This window comes from Triticum dicoccoides, chromosome 2B, assembly GCF_002162155.2.
Source record: "Triticum dicoccoides isolate Atlit2015 ecotype Zavitan chromosome 2B, WEW_v2.0, whole genome shotgun sequence".
Classification (NCBI taxonomy): Eukaryota; Viridiplantae; Streptophyta; class Magnoliopsida; order Poales; family Poaceae; genus Triticum; species Triticum dicoccoides.
In genome coordinates, this window is record NC_041383.1 from 125,744,968 (window position 1) to 125,765,904 (window position 20,937).

The 20,937-nt window shown below is 44.3% G+C and overlaps 3 protein-coding genes across 3 annotated transcripts; 2 read left to right on the top strand and 1 right to left on the bottom strand.

Annotated features, from left to right (window-relative positions):
- Window positions 1-46: 46 nt before the first annotated feature.
- LOC119367344 lies at window positions 47-1,412 on the bottom strand. The gene is made up of 2 exons (XM_037632880.1): window positions 1,111-1,412; window positions 47-1,015 (listed from the first exon to the last, which is right to left on the bottom strand). Exons 1-2 carry the CDS (start codon window positions 1,308-1,310, stop codon window positions 601-603), a joined length of 615 nt encoding a protein of 204 aa, XP_037488777.1. The 5' UTR covers window positions 1,311-1,412; the 3' UTR covers window positions 47-600.
- A 4,698-nt stretch (window positions 1,413-6,110) lies between these two features.
- LOC119367345 lies at window positions 6,111-11,080 on the top strand. Its single transcript, XM_037632881.1, has 3 exons — window positions 6,111-6,458; window positions 6,718-6,958; window positions 10,643-11,080. The coding sequence occupies exons 1-2, from the start codon at window positions 6,171-6,173 to the stop codon at window positions 6,931-6,933; spliced, it is 504 nt and encodes a 167-aa protein (XP_037488778.1). The 5' UTR covers window positions 6,111-6,170; the 3' UTR covers window positions 6,934-6,958; window positions 10,643-11,080.
- Window positions 11,081-12,641: 1,561 nt separating this feature from the next.
- Window positions 12,642-15,659, top strand: LOC119367346. Its single transcript, XM_037632882.1, has 3 exons — window positions 12,642-13,118; window positions 13,369-13,648; window positions 15,253-15,659. Exons 1-2 carry the CDS (start codon window positions 12,750-12,752, stop codon window positions 13,645-13,647), a joined length of 648 nt encoding a protein of 215 aa, XP_037488779.1. The 5' UTR covers window positions 12,642-12,749; the 3' UTR covers window position 13,648; window positions 15,253-15,659.
- Window positions 15,660-20,937: the final 5,278 nt, after the last annotated feature.

Genomic DNA, 20,937 nt, shown 5'->3' on the forward strand with positions numbered 1-20,937 from the left:
ACGTGTGGAGGAGAGAGCTTCGTAAGAGGATAAGATTGAGGGGCGATTAACGAATACTCCATCCGTTCTTAAATATTTGTTTTTCTAGAGATTTCAATAAGTGACTACATACTGAGCAAAATAAGTGATTCTATAGACTAAAATATGTTTATATACATCCATGTGTGATAGTCCATTTGAAATCTCTAAAAAAACAAATTTTTAGGAACGGAGGGAGTAGAAAAGACCACTCTAGTGTTTTAAAGAGTTTTCCAATAAATCCAGCTGACCTGGACCGTAATCACATTGTAGCGACCCGTTTGGGACCCGATCGACCAAAGTTGGCCAAACGGGTCGGCTAGCGGGCCGTGTCGTGTCGGCCCACGTACTGCGCCTCTAGGCCCAGGTTAGTAAACAGTCTGGCACGTTGGCCCGTTTAACACGCTGGGCTGCACATTTTCAGCTGGTTTTTAGGCTTATTGGGCTGTATTTTAGCTGTATATCTTTCCCTACTAATAAAGCACGGAGTGCTTCTGGTCGTACGTCGTCGTCACTTTTGCAAAAAAGTCCCTCTGTTTCCGTGAAATCAACCCGCAGTCCCTATTAAGTGGATCTGGGAAACTATTCGTAAAAAAAAACTGGCGTCGCAGCGGTGGCCTTGGCCGGCATGGAGGTGAGCTCGCGGGCGTGCTTGCGGTAGGCAAGCCTAGCCCGCAAGTCCTCCCGCTGCTTGGTGAGGGCCTTGGCCTTCCTGCGCGCCTTGTCGGCCTCGGCGCTGGCCTTGGCGGGCCGAGGCGTCGCGGAACGGGCGGCGGATCTCGGCTGCTCCGCCGTGGATCCGGCCGCAGACGGATCGAGACGGGAGAGGCGGCGACCTCCATGGCGGGCTACGGGGCAGAGGAGGCAGGGTCTTGTGGCGGCGCTCGCCTGAGCTCCTGGCGCCGGGAGGATATCGGGAACGGATGAAGGACGGCGAGGGAGGTCGGAGAGGGGCCAGATCCGGCTCGAAGCTCCTGCAGCGGGCATGGTGGTCTTCCTGTTGAAGAAAATAGAGAGGGTTCAGAGAGAGATAGGGGAGAGATAGAGAGGGAGACAGGAGGCGGGCAACGTCGCAGTGCAGCTGCTGCTCACCTAGGCGACGATGTCGGCAGGGCCACCAGGGCATGAGCGGCGCGGGATCGGCCGGATTCGGAGCACGCATGGGGTGGCGAGTTGACGGCCAGATCAGGTCCATGGCAGGGGAGCTCCAAGGCAGGCGCCCATGGCGTCCTCTGGTCTTGACGGCCGCGCGCACTCCAGGTTGGGGGTGGCGGGGGGCAACGCCAAGCCATTTGTGTGCGTTTGCTGGATGGATAGGAAGAGCATAGCTGCGTGGTGATGTGAGGTGGATGGGGGAGAGGAGAGGAGGAGGACCAGCTGCGATGAGGAAAATAGGGAAAATGAGGAGGACCAGCTGCGATGAGGAAAATGGGGTCGAACGACTCGACCGGCAAGGAAAAGCGGATGCGCCGGGGGCGGTGGGCGGGTCCCACGAAAGCACGTGGCAGCCAGTTGACGCGTGTGCGAGTCGAGAGCACCGTCACGATCCAGCGTCGCACAAACCAAACACTAGAAAAATTGCACCGAGTGCTGTTGGATGGCTATATGCGTCCTAGCGTTGATTAAAAAAATTCGGATGAACACTGATTATTTTATTACTTGATGTTATTTTTACATTATCAAATGTAATAATTAAGAGTGAATGAAATATTGAAAATCTACTCCTAATGGATTAATTTATTGCTTAATGTTGTTTTATCAGTTGGTAGGATTGCGTCCACTATTGTTTTGTCCGCTTTTATCTCGTCCTATTTTTTTCGACCCACCTCTGCCACCGCCCCTTGATATTGGTTTTGTACCCTTCCAATAAAAACTTTCATAATCTTTTCAACTTTCCTAACTAGCCACGTTACAAACCGGAAGGAACCAATGGCACATTACCAAACAATAAAATCCAGTTTTCTGCTAATTAGTTTCAAATCTCAACTTTCCTAACACAATGATCCCTACTTTCTTAACAATTAAATCGTTACTATTAAAGGAGAGTCCGTGCTGATGATTTGAGTTTGTTCCTATCCATCCCAGAAAATCGCCATTCAACTTACTGTGTTTTTGTATGGAAAATATGCTAGACAAATAGGACGTGATCTCTCTTTTTTTAATCAAATTAGGACGTGGTCTGATTTGATTGCACACGATGCGACATCATAAAAGGACCGTCGCACGCATTCCCCGCCAGACTTTACAGCGCCTTCCATCCTCCATGTCTACTACCACACCACGCAATACCTTCTCCCATTCTCTAGCGATTCCGCATTCCTGCAACACCAACAGGCTCGCCGCCTCCCGGCCGCTGGTCCTCCATCATAGTCTTCGACCCCTCCCCGCACCCCGCCAGCGCGACACCCGCTGCCCCGCTTGCACATGTCGGCTTTGCTCAACGTCTATGCTTATCCCACGGCGGAGCTCGCCCCGTCGTTGTCGGTTCCATGGTCATCTTTCACATGGAACCACCTCCGTCGCTGTCCGCCAGCGTCGACGACGAGCACAGCCCCGGGTACTCAGAGGCTACGCGAGGGCGATGCCAAAGAGTCCCGGTTTGTTCCTTGGTCGCCACCCTTCCCATGCGAGGGAAAGATTGCATGAAAAACAAAGAAGGCAACAAGGAGAAAGGAAATAGATGCTAATTGCATGAAAAACAGAGAAGGAAGGACAAAGGAAAGAGAGAGAATGGATGCTAATTATATGTCTCAATATTTGGTGCTCATAGGATAGGATGTGCGTGTGTGCGTTCATAGAAAAGTGTATGCGCGTATATATGAGCGCTTTCGTCTATATTGTGTTCAAAAAAATATTTGGTGAGGAGCTAATTAAAGGAAACAGCTTGCTGGTGTCGAATCTACACTTCTCTTGCTCTAAGCGCGGTAGCCATGAGGCCAATTAAAAAATAGTTTCTATGTACTGCACGAAAATGAACGTGTAACATTATCTTATACTTCCTCTGTTTTTATCTACTCCGTGTATTGGCCGGCTATTTCATGGGCTACAACACATCCATCCAATCCTTATCGCCCATTGAGGCTGTACTCGCCTATCGCCCGTCCTATTTGATGCGGTCGGGGTTCATCTTTTGTAGGCCATTGTCCCAATTGAGTCGGCGCACCGATCGTCTCCGGACCACCGCCTTCATAGGTCAGGGCAGCCAGCAACTCCTCCATACGCGTCTCAGGCCTCAAGAGGCAGCCATGGCATCTCCTGCCACCGAGTCCGAGTCAGTCTAATGTCCGTCTGTCGTTGTAGCGCTGCCCGACTCCGTCTTCGTCTAGAAGGAGCCCGATGTCGGCAAGATTCTTATATACCATGGACTCATGTAAAATGTACATGAACAACATCCTTGCATTAATTGGTTGACCTTACATGCATGCAGATTAAGATGACGGTGGACCAATCTATTAGACTACTATGTCTTTTTTCCACTTTTCGACTGATCAAAATTGCACAGGATGTAGGAACATGGTCGGTCGTCAAGGGCTCTGAGGTGCGATCCATCAACATGCTTTACTAAAGCAGCAGGGCAAGGAAGCGGTTAGTCAAGTAAAATTCTCATATTAACAAGATCTGCTACGCTATCATTGAACTGCAGCAACTCATTAACATAAAAAAAAGTAGCTATTTTGATCGGTGTATTTTCTGTTACCTTTGCATCCAGTCATCTATATGTTTCTAATGCCAATGTGACTACAGTTTGATCCAATGTGACTACAGTTTGATAGTGCCCAGTATGATCATGGCAAGCTCAATATGACCGTCTTTTTACTATATACTCCAAATCAACAAGGAAGACCTCACGATTTCCACCACATGCCGCATGACGCAAACCCGCCGCGCTAAAACCGCTGGCACCCGTCACCAACACACGAGGAAGATGACTCACTCTTCACCGTTTACTCTGTAGCGACGCACCTGCGTTGTGCTTATGATGAAAAGCACATCGTCGTGGGATTGATCAGGTTCGTCGTGAATAGATAGACAGTATGAGCATCATTAAATGGGTAGCTAGGAGCGTTCAAGGATTTCTCCCGTTGCAACGCACGGGCACTTTTCCTAGTATAAAATAAATGGGCCATATCGTGCCAGCCCGCATGCGCAGGCACGACCAGTTTAGCCCGTGTTATGCCTGGCCCATGGCGGGCCGTGCCGGCGCACTCGCGGGCTGGGCTGGCCCGTTTGGCCAGCTTTGGAATCGACCCCTTCGCTTCCCGAAGGCCGAAACGGGACGTCCTATGTGTCGCATTTTGCGGCAAATTGCTGTCGTATCGCACAGGGGGCGCCAATGAGTGGGCCGGCCCATTCGCAGCACTGCAGCGAGGGAACAAATGCGGTAGCTAAAAAATAGAGTGCCCCGTGAGGGATCGAACTCGCCACCTCTTGCTACTGAATGCATGTCGCTAGCCACTCGTGCTGAGAACGCGTTGGTGACTGATATACACCGCGGAATTCTAAAAGCACAAAGGAGAGGGCAGCTCAAAGATGTACTGTAGCGACCAGGCTGTGTACTGTAATTACACGAACAAGCCAAGGTAGAGTTTCTTTTTGAAGCTCCAAATCTTTCTTTTTAAAACGTGAACATTTTTTAAAAACACAAATAAAATTTCGAATTTCAAACATTTTTCGAAAAGGATAAACAAAAAATAGAAACTACAAAAGTATTTTGAATTTGTGAACAATTTTTTTTGAAAAAGAAACATTTTTTAAATTCCGAACAACTTTGAAAGCCTGAACATTATTTGTAGCTCCCCGAACAATTTTTTAATTTGTGAACAAATTTTGAAAACAAGAAATTTTTTTGAAATTGTGAACAAAATTTTGAAACCACAAACATTTTTTGAAATTCTAAATTTTTTTTGGAATTTGTGAACAAATTTCAAAATGAGAACATTTTTTGAAATTTTGAACGATATTTGAAATTTGCAAAAAAGATCGACAAGAAAAATAAACTTGAAAAGGAAAAGGAGACAAATTAAAAAGAAAACAAAAAAATATATTTAAAAATACATGGTGAAGATATTTTTGAACAAATTTTTAAAAATAGATTTCCGAAAAACATTTTTTTAGAAGAAACAGGAACATTTTTCCAAATTCAAAACAAAGTTTGGAGATGCGAACATATTTTGAAACTCCTGAACAATATTTGAAAACATGAACATTTTTAAAACTTGTGAACAATTTATGGAACATTAGAAAATTTTGAAACTCCGAAAATGATAAAAACATGAAAAGTTCCAAAACAAAATTTGGAGACATAACACTTTCCAAATTTCTGAACAATTTTTTTTTAAAATGAATTTTTTTGGAGAAAAGAAAAAAATTAGAAAACATGAAGATTTCTTCAAACGGGAACATTTTTCCAAATTCGAAAACAAAATTTGGACATGCGAACATATTTTGAAACTGTTGAACATAATTTGAAAACATGAACATTTTTTAAAACTTGTGAACAATTTATGAAATTGAGACATTTTTTAAAACTTCGAAAAAAATAAAACATGAACATGTTTTGCTATTTGCGAACAAATTTTGAAAATGGGAAAAACAATTAACAGCCCAACATTTTTTGGGAAGTGGTGAAAATTTTGAAGAAAAGCATTAGCAACAATTTTGGAAAATGAGAACATTATTTAAAAATCGCGAACATTTTTTGAATTTATGAATAATTTTTAAAAGGACCATTTGTTGAAATTTCAAATGTATTTTAAAAGCAAGAACAATTTTCGAACATGATTTTTTTTATAAAAAGATAAAATAACCTTGAAAAAGAAAAAAAGAGACAGTAAACGATAAAAAGAAAGAAGAAAAAGAAACAGAAACAGAAACAGAAACCGAAAAATAAAAAAAAGAAACAGAAAAACCGATAAAAACCGGTTCAGGGAACCTTCTGGAAGGTTCCCAAAACCGGCTGGAGCAGGTGCACTTTCTACGCAAAAGTGGGCCGGCCCATCTCGTGGCTGCCTGTGCGAAGCGCCGGCAGTTTGACGCAGAGAGCGTCAAATAGGAAATTCCGGCCGAAACCCCCAAAGCGATCCCCGTCTTCCTCCTCACTCCCGCTAAACCCAACCTACCCACTGCCGCCTGCCGCCTAGGGTTCCGCCCCCATGACCGTCCCCGAGCCGGAGATGCCGGCGTCGGCGCGCAGGCGTTTGTTCCTCGCCAGGTTCGACGCGCTCATCTTCCTGCATTGCGGGCTGCTCTGGGTCATCTGCGCGGTGTACCTCGCCTTGGTCATAGCGCGTCTTGCCCTGGGTAAGCTCGAGATTCCCCCCGCGCTCTGGGCAGCGTCCTGGGTCTGCGCCTACATCGTTCTGTGTCTCACCCCCGTTTCCACGTTCCTCGTCGGCGCGCGCTCCTCGCGCTCCGTGTACAACCCCACCGACGCCAACAAGGTATCGCGGGAGAACTCCCCTTGCGCCTTCGAATATGTATGTATGACCCGATTTGCTTCGAAAATAAATAAATAACCGACCGATTTTACATGTGTGCGGTTTAAATTAAGTTGCCAATTCCAAATTAGAAATTGAGATCCATTGTTTTCCTGAATTCAAAAGCGGCTACCGTATATATGTAAATGCCTCTGCGCCTGTCTATCTTCAGAGCATATAATATGATCTTGTACTGATTTTCCTTTTTTTTTCGATGCTCAAGGACCCTGCCATGATTGGAGTCCTCGTTTCGGCCGCCTTCATGCTGCTCGCAATTGATTATGATAAGGTGGTGGGTCTGTTGGGTGTGGAAGGATGTCAGAGGGAACGGATTGGTTCAATAGTGAGGGATGTGGGGTTAATGGGTGGTATGGCAACATGTTGTTTCGTCACCTTACCCACTATGATACTGAGGCAGTGGAGGATGAAGATGAAGTAGAGGGTTATGTGGTTGTGTTGTTGAGGTATATACCCGCCCTCTTCTATGTTCACATATTGGTGCCACGTTATATGTTTTCTATGAGCATGCTGTTCCTAGTTTCATGGATCCTGATAACTTGCGAGTTTTTCTATTTGTGTTGCGATCATTTATACGTGTAACTGAGTAACACTTTTTGGTGTTGATAACTTTATACCAAACCATTTTGTTGTACATCCCAGTTAGACCTACAAGAAAGTTTGGTTACTCGGCTTGTTGATAGATGTTAGCTTTCCTAAAAGTATTTGCATTTAACACTGATCTCTTTGGTAAAACAAGTTGCCATTTGACCAATCAGATCCATACGGAGATATCATCAGCGGAAACCTAGTATGCATTGTCCATGTTCAATCGTTGCCATGATTATTATGACCGGGAAGCTTTGAATTTATCATTCAAAACCCACCGTAAGTGATAGGCCTCAAATTTCAAAGGGCTGGGTTCTGGGGTATCTTTTATTTAATTGCACTAGTTATTTATCTGCCTGTTTATCTGTTACATATAGATTTATTGTCTTATTTTATCTGCCTATTTATCTGTTTCATAAAATTGATTGTCTTATTTTAGTCAAGATAGCAAATAGAAATTTAATTTGATTATTCCATTTAACTATGATGGTATTACTATAGAACAGATCTTCATTTAATTCACAGCTAATATATACTTGCATGTGGTGTTGTGCCATGACATTTTTATCGAAGTGCATTCGCACATGTTGATGTTCTAGTAAGATTTTTGTCTCTTTCTTTATCCTCAAAGTAACTTGTTTCGCAAGTGCAATCTTTAGCAAATATTTTTGATAGTTTATATGATTATCTGTGAATTATATTGCGGAAGTGCTCTTCTGTGCACAAGCACCGGTGCGCACGGTATCGCTCCCGTCCTTTTGCCTTGAGATTGACAGCCCAGGACGTATAGGCCCATGTGGGAATTCTTGCCTTCCAGCACTCATCACGGCGCCCGGCGCACATATCTGACCCTTGACGCTTAATGCTGGCGTCCGCAGCGGTTGATGGACGCCCACTACAACGACACATAGATAATGCAGTGGCTCCATCAGAATTTCCCTTCTGTTCACCTCCTCCAACACCGTCACTCTGCACAACCATATGAGTTATGGGTGGATTGATACTAGGACCGATAAGCACAGCCAAGTATACAGCATGCCCAAAATGATTAAGTGAGTAACATTTGAAACGGCTGCATCAGGAACTCCATGTTCACCTTCGGTGTAAGCGTGCCTCTCCGCCTGCCGCCTGAACCTAATCCACAACGCGCCCGCAATTGGTACTGGAAAAATGCAGCCGCCGAAGGTAGGATACGATCCCAACTACCAACCATTATCCCTTTGTTTTTTAGCACCTACCAACCATTCTCCCATTTACTCCATCTCTGTCCCCCATTAGACGGAAAGTGTGTTTGCTGATCCATGGATCAGGTAAGCAACAGACGTCATGAGCCACGGCCCAGGGAATCAAAACTTATCCCTATTGCGGGCACTATCACATTCTCGCCTGGGCTCTCTGCAAAACCATAGATTGCTTTCTCTAATGCACTGATGCGGCCAGGACAGGGTGTGCTCCCTGGTGCAGCAGCCCTGATCCTCACCCTGCATGGAACAGCGCTCATGAGCAAATTCTCAAACTAGCATACTACCTAGAATCTAGTGATCACATCGTTTAACCGATTACAAACTATCTCTCTACCACGGTACCGGAGCACACACATCATTCCTGCCACAACTAAATTTTGTCCCATATTCGTTCCTTTTTTGCTGCAATTTTTTGTCAATTGACATTCAACACTGCTTTTGTCTTGTGGCATAGGTTATACCATTATTTCATACTCCCTCCGTCCCAAAATAAGTGACTTTGTACTAACTTTAGTACAAACTTGAGTCACTTATTTTGGGACGGAGGGAGTACAACAATAGCTACCAAAACCAATTCCATTTGCAGGACATGTAACTTAACATTCAGGGTGTAACACTCCCCCATCAATATATATCTTATATCTCTGAATCTGAAGTATAGCTACACCAACTGCCAGTGGTTGCAATATATGAATCTGAAATCACTGGCAGAGTATCTATGAATCTGAAATCCAGCATGGAACACTGCAATACTACAACTGTAGCACTAACCATTCCTTCGCATCAACGCTGGAGTTTTTGGGTCAATCTAATCAATAGAATCCTCAGATCCTTGTGGCTGTTCCGCTCCTTGGGCAGGCACCTATGCGGTACAGATCTGGCCATCCACACTCACTGCATCCATGGGCGTCAGGAGATCTCCGGTTGGCTGCACCACAGGGTAGTGTAGCGGCTCCATGCCGACGTTGTTGTCGTTGACCTCCACCCCCGTGGTCCTGCTCCACCAAATCTTATATGATGCGAAAGATTGGATAGAAACGGCTGTGTAAATCAATGGATTTCACATGGCTAAATCAGCACCTTTTAATCGGCTGTAACAAGAACTCCATTTCCTTGCGCCGTTTGAGTATTTCTTGAGCAACAACTCCGCTGTGCAGCCAGACGTCCCTACAGCATTTACTACTAAGCAGAGCCAGATGATGTAAAGCATGTTTTTTGATCCACGGATCACAACGGAATTGACGTCCCGAGCCATGGCTTGAGTATCCCGCGCCTCATGGTGACTTCTTCCCGTCACATGTCCTGGCCCACGTAGCCCATATGTCTCCTGTATTTCGGGTTTTACTTAATTATGGGCGAACTCCAACAGGGCACAGGAATTTAATGCACCGAATCCCAAAGATCGAACCAGCAGCGTAGATAACGAGCTCACGTGTGCTCGAGACTAGAACAACTGCGTCCATTATATTGGTGTTTCTTGTGCAATAAAACTGAAGAATACCACTGTCGGGGAGTCGATTCCATAATGACAAATGCCACTAGTTCCATTGTTTATACCATTCTTTTGTGCCATGTGGAGTGTGGATTGTCATGCTTTGTTCTGTCCACCATGCTTCATAGTCTAATGCATGTGAATATATGGGGTTAGTATCTCAAGATGGTCTCCATATATGGGATAATTACTGATTAGGCCAGTGGCGGACCTAGAAATAAAATGAAGGGTGTGCACACTTTTAAAAAAATTAAGTGTATTTCAATTAGCTTGCATGGACCTTCAAAATAAGCTAATTTTTACATGGTGAAAAAATGATTTCCAAAAATCTGGGTGTGCCATGGCACACCTAGCACACCCCCTGGGTACGCCACTGGATTAGGCCATCTTTTACCATCGATTGTGCTGAAATTCAGAAGTCCATTTTGAGCTAGCTACCATGTACATTGGATTTTGCACCTTCGAGGCCCGCAGCCTTTCCAAATTAGGCTGTTACACGGAGCAAGAAGAATTACGCTCTATATATGTTGAGTTTCAGTCGTTGTATTCTCCATCAGGTCTGAGGTTCACACAGCCCTTCCCACTCTACTCTTCATCTTCAAAATCCCTCTCGCTGGTCTAGTAGTTGCAGTGGCATGGTAGTGACCCTTAACATATTGGCATAATAGATAATACTACTCTACATATATCAATACACACATGTTCATAATTTTGGTAGCTTAATATTGAGAAACATCTCCATATCCTCATTTAAGTACTTGTATATGCTGCTAATCTAATTGAATTTTGGTTTTTTTTATTGGCAGCCATAACCCGGAATGGATGGTGTTAAGATGGACAAGACAAATGCAAGAGCCGACTTTTTGTTGAAGTTTATGGCTGTGGATAAGTACTGGATTTTATTTAGTTAGTTGCATGTATTCACGACTGTAGATTGATCCACTGCTAGTATCGAGTACTCCATGTGTTAGGAGCTCACGTAATTCGACATTGTGGCGTTGAAGTGTTTACCTGCTGCTGGGAAGCCTGGAATATATGACCAGACGGTGAGGGGTATACCACCCTCCAAGAGGACAATGCTTTTGTAGGCATATAGAATTTGCCATGTTGGTATTGTTATGTCCGATGACTACCATTTCTTCGCAAGAGCACCCTGTGGCAGTTACTGTAGAATATTATGTTTGTAGCGATCACTGATGTTACCAATCTACAGATTTGTGGAGTATGAGTATGTTCATTTTTTTTGTCTTGGATATTTCGTAGGCGGAGCTCATATCTTAAGCGATTGTGATCATGAATCTAAATTAAAAGGTTTACTAGTGTAAGTATTGTTTTATGTTGCCTTTGATTCATGTTGGCAAGCAGTATTCTTCGGATTGCTTGCATCGAAAGAATGCACCCAAATTAGAGCCTAGAACTACTTAACATGGCCTAGTGTGGGCGGTGCTCAAACATGGCCTATAGGCATTGTTATGTGGTTCTTCTAGGGTTTTTCATTTTTCCATACGATGGCAACACGTGAATGCAGTTGTCCAATATGCATGATCGATTGTTCATAACACTTATTTTTTTGTATAAATTACGTTGAACTGTAACACTGATGTGAATTTATTTCTTGAAATAGCGTTATCCCACCAAGAGGGTAGGTAGATTAGACCAAAAAATTTGTAGGGCGCCCTCCAAATCTAGTTTTCCAACTAGCAATAAAATCAACCATAGTTATCATTTTTTGGCACAACTGTTTTTGTGGCATCATAATAATTTCACCCATCTAAGAAATATTGGCGTCGTTAACTTGAAAAACCCTTTTCTTGCTAGCGACAAAGTTTTATCATCAGATTTTCAACACTACAGACCGATATGCAAAACATACAATCATTTCTGTTAAAGTGGTTAGGATAAATTTCGACTGAAATTGTTTCCGAGTCCATTTTAATAGGGTGCTGTAAGATAATTTCAACATCCAAACACAATGCGATCCAAACCCGACTCCGACTGAAAGGATACGGTATAAGATATGGTATTACTAATAGAAGACACCGTAGGATAAGTCGTTTATTCAAGCCAGATAATCCGATCCTTTAAAAAATACTCCCTCCGTTTCTAAATATAAGTCTTTCTAGAGATTCCAACAAGTGGCTACATACAGAGCAAAATGAACGAATCTACACTCTAAAATATGTCTACATATATCCATATGTTGTAGTTCATTTGAAATGGCTAAAAAGACTTATATTTAGGACCGGAGGGAGTATACGGATACACACTTTATTTGTAAAGTTTGAAGTATTAATTAGCAACGTGTGAATGTTATCTTTGCTGACGAGACGAAACGTAAGCTCATTACTAATACTCTTACTAATATATCTGGTTTATTTTAGCACTACTTTCTAGTGCTTTATGTGTGTTTAAAGTGTACAAGTGTTAATACTTGGCTATTGTTCATGTATAAGTTTGCTTTAAAGTACTCCATCCGTCCGGAAATACTTGTCATCAAAATGAATAGAGGGGATGTATCTAGATGTATATTAATTCTAGATACATCTTTTTTTATCCATTTTGACGACAAGTATTTTCGGACGGAGGGAGTAAGAGAGAGAGAGGGTGTGTGTGTGTGTTTTTAATTGTGAGCTGGGGCGCTGGGCAGGATAGAATCGGGCAACCGCAAAAAAGAGAAAAAGAATCGGGCGCTCACCATTTCGGCATACCCGTTTGGAACCCGAATCCACTAGGCGAAATGGGTTAGAACAGAACCCGGAAGCGGGACAGCTCGCCGCAAAACCCCCTCCCCTGTTCCTCGCCAATCCCCATTTGGCCATTTCCCACAAACCCCAGTCCCCTAGCTGCGCCAACCCCAACCACTCCGGCATTCCGCCCGCGTCGAAGCTTCGAGGAGCTAGGGCTTCCCATCCGATGGCCGCCGTGAAGCCCTCGCCGCCGCCGTTGCCGGCGGGGACCGTCGTCGTGGTGCTCGCGCTCGTGCGCGTCGTCCTCGCCCTGACACTGGCGCTCGGCCGCGTCCTCCTCGTCGCGGCCGAAGCGCTCCCCTACCTGGTCTTCGCGACCCTGTGGGTTATCTCCGCGGCCGCGGCTACCAAGGTGGCGGGGGGCCGCGCCTGGGCCGAGGGCTCCGCCCCCGCCGTGTTTCTCCAGGCGCTCACAGGTGTGGTTCTGAAGGCCAGCTTCCTTGTCTTGCAAGCGCTTGGCGCCGTCATGCTGTGCGGCCAGTTCCTGCTCTACGTGGCTGCGGCTGTATCTGGATCCGGTTCAGAGTTCCTAAAGGTATCGTCGAAATAAGCACCTGTAGCATTTCCTTCGATTGAACTGAGGCATTAGATAGGCAGCCAGCTATCCTAGATTAATACATCAACAATATTCACATGTCCATCATTCTAATCAAGTTGTCCTGATGGGAATAGGAATGAAATGTAGTGTAGTGTTTCATGTGAGTTCATCTGCATCGCTCAATTTTCGGCCCATTCCATACTCATGTCCCTCGTTGTGGTTTTGTTGAAATTGTTGTCCTCCTCAGAGAGCACATGGAGCTTTCAACCAGGAGTTGATTAGGGGCGTTCCTCCCCGCACCGCAGTCCTTGGAACGTTCGCGTCAACGCCCTTCATCCTGCTAATTTTAGCTGGTTCTCTGGTGGAATGCATGATGTCGAAAAAGATTGGTTCTGTGATTGTGGATGTGGGGATATTTGGCTCCAGTGCGATACCTTGCTTTGTGGTCATTCCAGCTGTAGTACTGAGTAACTGGAGGGAGGACCAGATGTCAAAGAAAAACATGACTCACGTTGCAGACTGTTGAGGTATATACCTTTCCCTATATCCAGAAGCCATATTATTTTCAGTTAATGTGCATACCTTGTGCACATTATTGGTCTCCTAATAACATGAAAACAGTTCCCCAATCATTTTTCTTAGCTGTAGGAACCTTGATTGTTGTTTGTTAACATGGAGTATTGTAATATCTTAAACCAATGAGGGTTTTCCTATTCCTTCTGGTAGTTGCATATTTGCATTGATGACAAACATTGGGGTTAGCCTCAATCTTCAGTTATGCTGAGTGGCCAACTGCCACAGTTCTACTGTGTGCCTTTGTTGTGAACTGATCATCAAAATGATATTAGATATTTACATTTAGTACTGACCTTCTTTGGTTCAAGTCGTCAATTGACCAACCAGATGACTACTGATAGATCACCAGTGAAAACCTAGTATGCGTTGTTAATGTCCAGTCATTCCTGGGATTATTGTGATTGGGCAGCAATTTATTCATCGAAATCCACCATAATGGTAGGTATCAGATTTCAAAGGGCTGGGTTGTCGGGTATCTTCTACTTAATTGCATTATCTTGTTATTTATCTGCCTTGTTTTATATGTTATGGATAAACTTAGTGCTTTGTTTCAGTGAAGATAGCAAACAGAATCTCAATTCAACTATTCAAGTCGGTAAACTATGCTTGTAGCATGATTGTGATATGTAGAGTAGTCGACACTTCCCTTAACCTGTAGCTACTTTCTACTTGCATGTGGTGTTACTCCATGTCATTTCTGTAGAAGTGCCTTTGGAGGACACATGCTGACGTTGTAGTGAAAATTCTCCCCTTTTGTTGGGTTTCGGTGTCCCTTCAGCTATTCCTAAAAAGTGATTCATTTAGCATAAGCATTTTTCAAGAAATATTGTGGATAGTTTCATATGTTTATTTCTAATTTTATTGGTGCTTCTTGTGCAAAAAACTTGAAGAATACTACTGTTGTGGGGATGATTGCATAATGACAAATATATTTCATTCAGACAAACTACATGATGCCATTAGTTCCATTGACTTTTTCTTATTCTGCTACGTATCCCCGAAAAGCAAAAAGTAATTTCGCCAACTAGTTTCCTATGCATATCATTCTTTCGTGCCCCGTGGATGTCGATTGCCCTGCTTTGCTCTGTCCAGTGGTCCTCATAGTGTAGTTCATGAGCATATGCGGGGCTTATGAGCTCAAGATGGTTTCCATATGTGGAATAACCACCGATTAGGCCATTTTTTAACCATCGGGTGTGCAATTCAGTGGCTAGTTTGAGCTAGCTACCATTTACATTGAATTTGCACCTTTGAAGCACTCAGCCTTTCCAAATTAGTCTGTCATGCGGACCAGGAAGTATTACGCTTTATATGCTGAGTCGCAATTGTTCTCCGTTCCCACTCCTGATCTAAAAATACCTCTACGTGGTCTAGTTGCAGCGGCATTGTAGTGAACCTTGCCATGTCAGTATACCGCTACTACTACTCTACATATATCACTACATACAAGTTTATAATTTTGGGTGCTTGATATCAATAGACACCTACACAACCCCATTCAAGTTATAGTTTTCTGCTGCTAATCTAATTGAACGTTGGTTTTCTTTATTAACAGACATAACACTGAATGGAAGGTGTGAATATGGGCAAGGCAAATCACAAGAGCTGACTCTTTGCTGAAGTTTATGGCCGCTGATGAGTTCTGGGTTATAGTTACCAGTAGTCATGACTGTAGATTGGTCCACTGCTAGTATTTGTATACTCCACTTGCTGGGAGCTCCTGTAATTCGACATCGTAGTGTTCTAGTGTTTACTTGCTGCTGGGAGGTCCGGGGTACGAGACCGGATAACGAGGGGTATAAATAACACCCTCCCGGAGGAGAATGCTTTTCTAGGCATGTAGAATTTGTCATGTTTGGAGGAGAATGCTTTTTCTAGGCATGTAGAATTTTTCATGTTTGCACTTATGCTGGATGACTATACTACTCCAGTATTTCTTTGCAAGTCAATGGCCCATCAACATCTCTTAGCCATAAAGGTTGTTCAACATTTCTCGTCTGTCTGAAATTTCTGACTAGGAGCATCGACGTGAGGACGACGTGAGGGCCTTCTCACCACTGACAAATCCGCCTTATTTACCATATTTTCCGTTTTACTATATCGCTACTTTGCAATCAACATTGTTACAGATTACATATGACTGGCAATTTTACACAGTTGTTCCAAGTTTCCTTTTGTCGACAAGTTTCCTTTCGTCAACGGTGACAAATGATGAAGCCAATTGTCATACATGCATGATGGACTGTGGTCCATATAATCAATTTTTCAGTACACTTTGGACTGCAGCTGTATTTTGAACCTTGTTTCTTGAAACTGCGTTATCCCCAAGGAGGGTAGGATCAATCAGAACTGTCACTTGCTTTGGACAACAATTACTTTCTTATTGGCCGCTTTTTTTAAATCAAAATCTACCTAATTGTGCAGTCATAATAGTTCGACCCTAGTCTCCAAAATGCACGGTTGCCCATTTGTCAAACCTTTTTTCCTGCGACAGACGATCTTCGCTTCTATGCTCCAGTTTGAAACTTTCAGAAGCTAATATAAGGGGCTGACTAACAATCAGGCGAAAGATTTTTTTTTTTTTGAAATTTCATTAAACTTTCAGAAGCTAATATAAGGGGCCGACTAACAATAAGGTGATTGATTTTCTTTTTGAAATTTCATTAGAATCATCCAGAGTCCAACGGCTTTGGTTTGTTTTCTCCCTCGAGCTGAAACCATAAAATCACCAAACCTGAACCAGTCAATGCCTTTCTTCCCCTTCAGCTGGGAAGCCGCCGTTTTCGCCTCCGGTGTGGTCATGGTGAGCCCTCGTCGGAGATGCTGCAGCTGGCAGCTGCGCCCTTGGCTCGAGCTCGGATGCTATAATCCTAGCGGCAATAAGAGAAAAATAAAAAACCACCCACCTGCACCGCGAACCCTCTTCGACGCATGCACCACTACTCCAGTAGGGCTGCAAACAAATCGAGATCGAGCGAGTTAGAGTTGGCTCAGCTCAACTAATATGAAAATTTGAGCGAGCCCAAATTTAGTGAAGCTCATGATCGAGCTGTAGAACATGACTCGTGCTCAGTTTGTAACGATCTCGAATCGATCTCGAGCTAGTTTCGAGCTAATTGAGATGGTAAAAATTATAAATCTATGGATGAATAACAAAAAATTAAGGTAAATATGTTGGGAACCATTTGCCAAAAATATAGGATATTTAACACATAGTCGACCATGTGCCATAATTAGGTCTAAATCTTCTCTGCACTTAATTAAGTTTCCATGTTCGTTGGTAAATAAAATGGAGAAAAATTATGGACAACATATATGGTAATAAATTATCTTATTTCCATTTAATATATGGCATGATCATTTAACATAATGATATTTTGCCGAGCTATCGGGCTAAAATCGAGCGAGCCAACATTGGCTCAAGATCGGCTCGTTTCTCGGTCGAGCTACATAAAGTGTTCAAACTCAGCATGTTTCTTTTCGAGTCGATCTCGAGTCGAGTCAAAAAACGAGTTGTTCTTGAGCGGCTCACGAGCCTCGAGCTTTTCTTGCAGCCCTATGCACCACCGACGCGACGTCCCCATCACCGTCCCATCCGGCCGTGTCGCGACCTCCCGGACCTCGTGCTCTGTTTCTTCTCCAGAATTCAACTTTATTTTGGCAACAAAAGCCCTCAAAGAGGGCTAATCTTTATTCTTTAGCAACCTAAATAATGTACAGAAAGAAGTTTCCCCATAGGAAAGGAGATGGCTTCAAAAGCCATTTTGGAATTACATCCATAGGCTTTGCTGGATAAGAAGGTGCAAAGTAAGCCTTTTTGGCTAGAGAATGAGGTAGGAGAATTTTGAGCCTAGGAATGTGCTTGATCCTACAAGACCCGAGGCTAAAGGTGAGGTTGAAGAAATCTGCTAGAGCTGGTCTGATCCTCCAACGATGAAAAAGGGTTTACTCCCGCTTTATATTATAAAGCAACCATCACCGATTATCTGATCTTCCAATGTCCTGGGTGTTCAAGTAAATTCTTGGCTTCAATGGCTTCAACTAGTGTCCTGCAATAGAAGAAGGAAATCGAGCTCCAATTCAAAGTCTTGGCAATTGCTGCCGCAATAAGTAATCTGTAAAACCGAATGCACATTCATGGATACCACTTGTATGAAAATTGAATGACCAGTAAGCTCATTCCTTAGAAATACTCCAAGAGAAACTTTGTCTGCTGCCACAACAGGATTGAATGCCGCATCAACATAGGCTGACAAACCTGTAGGCAGTTAGGCAAATTTGTGCCTGGGGAAGAACCGGAGTAAGAGCTAGCAAGGAGCTTATCTTCATCCCAAAGTTTGGAATTGGGTTTTCAAAGATTGCCAATATGCTAGGATAGCCCCCTCCAAATTCGGCTTAAGATGATCATGAATGTTTCCCCATCATTTGCACCAAGGACTAGTCCATATGCAAGTGTTGCCATTAACAATTGGAAGTTGACAAGATTTGAGCATAAGAGGAAGAATTTTAATAATAGAGGCCTAAAAAGCAGACTTGGGAGCAGAAGAGTTAGGTTTCCAAATAGAAGAGTTATGGAAATATTTGGCTCTAAGGATGTTGGCAATCAAGGAGGAAGGGTTATTGATAATTCTCCAAGCGGCCATAGTTTTATTCATAAGGGACAAATCTCTAATACCCCCACGGCATCATGCATAGGTTTAAAAATGTCCTCCCAAGCTCTAAAGCAAATAGGATTGGACTCACTTTCTAGATTCCAACCCACCAAAATTCTCTTACAATTAAGCAAGTTTTGCTATGCTACATTTGCTCAAGAGAATAGTTGACATGTAGTAAACATGCAAAGAAGCAAAAACTAATTTAATGAGGGGCAGTCTACCTGCATGTGGTTTAGGTTTAAACTTGTTAATATAAAGCTATAGGATGCAGCTCTCTTCCTACTCGGGGAAATGAGATGGTGACCAAGGTGAACAGTACTAAGGTCCATATTTGGAGTAGGAAAAATATTTTAAATTAAATTCCCAAAAGCATTATCCATGTGTTTACTAAATAAGATGACATATTTATTCCATTTTTAGAAGATATTTATTCTAGTTGAGGGTGAGGGAGTCCTGGATTAAGGGGTCCTCGGGCGTCCGGACTATGTAACATGGGCCGGACTAATGGGCTATGAAGATACAAGACAGAAGACTTCTTCCCGTGTCCGGATGGGACTCTCCTTTGCGTGGATGGCAAGCTTGGCATTTAGATATGTAGATTCCTTCCTTTGTAAATCGACTCTGTACAACCCTAGGCCCCTCCGGTGTCTATATAAACCGGAGGGTTTAGTCCGTAGAAACAATCATAATCACAATCATACAGGCTAGACATCTAGGGTTTAGCCATTACGATCTCGTGGTAGACCAACTCTTGTAATCCTCATATTCATCAAGATCAATCAAGCAGGAAGTAGGGTATTACCTCTTCGTTGCATCGTCATCAGAAGGTTCGATGGCTCCATCAGTCATATACAACAATGCTGCCCTGGGGGAGGTTTTCCTCCCCGGCCAAATCTTTGTGTTCGGCGGTTTCGCACTACGAGCCAACTCGCTTGGCCATCTAGAGCAGATCGACAGCTACGCCCCTGGTCACCAGATTAGTTTTGGAAATCTGGACTATGTCACTAATATCCAAGGAGACTTGATCTTCCAAGGGTTCGCGACCCCAACCTTCGCTCTGGCCTTAGATCCGAAGCGCATCGCCAGGTCCGAAGACGGGATTACTAAGCCTGCCGGACTATCTGCGGCCACTAAGCCCAGTACTGGAGAGCCGGAGGAAGTAGTGTCGCTGGCAACCGTCACGAAGCCGGACTCTTCTCCAGACACTGGCTCTGAACCCTCGGAGTCAGCATCGTGTGAGCTCGGCCAAGGAGTTTCTTTCCCGCCGTACTCCACGGATTTTCTTCTCCTTGGCCAAACCTCTCCTTTAAGCGAGGCTCTGGACTTGATGTGATCCCTCATCATTACAGAGGAGCAATGTCCGAACTACGCCCAGCCCGGACTAGGGGCTGAGAGCGGGGAATTTTACATCCCACCCACCACCCACTTCATAGCCACTGTCGAGGACTTAACTGACATGCTCGACTACGGCTCCGAAGACATTGACGGTTTGGACGACGATGGCGAAGAGGAGCAGGCCGAAAACCCGCCGTTTACCGGACACTGGACGGCCACCTCTTCGTATGACGTGTATATGGTGGACACACCCAAAGAGGTTAACGACAATGATAAAGAAGATCCAGTTGAGGATAAACCTCCTGAGACACAGCCAAAGCACCGACATCGGCGACAACGCTCTAAATCACGCCGTGGAAAAGACAGCAATACCGACACAAGAGACAACAACACTCCAGACGATGCCGAAGACAAAGAAGACCCCGTCGAGCCAACTTTCGAACAGGACGATCGGGAAGATGGGCAAGTTAGCCCTGACGAACAGGCCGTAAACGGAGACTCGGAGGACAGTAATTATCTCTCACTCTCCGAGGACGAGGTGAGCCTCGGTGATGAAGACTTTATCGTACCAGAGGAACCTCTCGAGCAGGAGCGCTTTATGCGCCGGTTAATTGCCACTTCAAGGAGCCTGAAAAAGAAGCAGCAGCAGCTTCAAGCTGATCAAAATCTGCTCAACGATAGATGAACTAATGTCCTAGCAACCGAGGAATACGGCCTCGAGCGCCCAACCAAAAGTTATCCAAAGCGTAAACTGCTACCCCAATTTGACGGCGAGGCCCTCGAGCCCGCACCATCAACACGTAATGCGGCTGACCGACCACCTCGTTGCCGGGACAAAATGGCAACTCAAACACCAGCCCATACTACCTCGCCGTAAAGGTAGAGATATAACAGCTTGGGGATATACATATGACCTGCGGTAAGACCTGGACAGTAGAGCAGGTTAGACCAGATCGATCTACGGATCGCGGGGGCGTGCCCCGACGCGCGACGACGGCTATCTAGCCGGACGTGACAAGCATAATCATGCCCAGGCCGAAAACCGCAGACGGACTCCATCCGAGCTACGTCGCGACTTGGATCGATATAGAGGCGCCGCACACCCCCTCTGCTTCACCGATGAAGTAATGGAGAACGAATTCCCAGAAGGGTTTAAACCCATGAATATCGAATCATATGATGCAACAACAGATCCCGCGGTATGGATTGAGGATTTTCTTCTCCATATTCATATGGCCCGTGGTGATGAT

Coding starts and splice junctions, on each gene's coding strand:
- LOC119367344 (XM_037632880.1), bottom strand. CDS start 1,310: ATGGCTTGGCGTTGCCCCCCGCCACCCCCAACCTGGAGTGCGCGCGGC. Junction 1,016..1,110: donor CTGCCGACATCGTCGCCTAG/GTGAGCAGCAGC, acceptor TTTCTTCAACAG/GAAGACCACCATGCCCGCTG.
- LOC119367345 (XM_037632881.1), top strand. CDS start 6,171: ATGACCGTCCCCGAGCCGGAGATGCCGGCGTCGGCGCGCAGGCGTTTG. Junction 6,459..6,717: donor ACCCCACCGACGCCAACAAG/GTATCGCGGGAG, acceptor TCGATGCTCAAG/GACCCTGCCATGATTGGAGT.
- LOC119367346 (XM_037632882.1), top strand. CDS start 12,750: ATGGCCGCCGTGAAGCCCTCGCCGCCGCCGTTGCCGGCGGGGACCGTC. Junction 13,119..13,368: donor CCGGTTCAGAGTTCCTAAAG/GTATCGTCGAAA, acceptor TGTCCTCCTCAG/AGAGCACATGGAGCTTTCAA.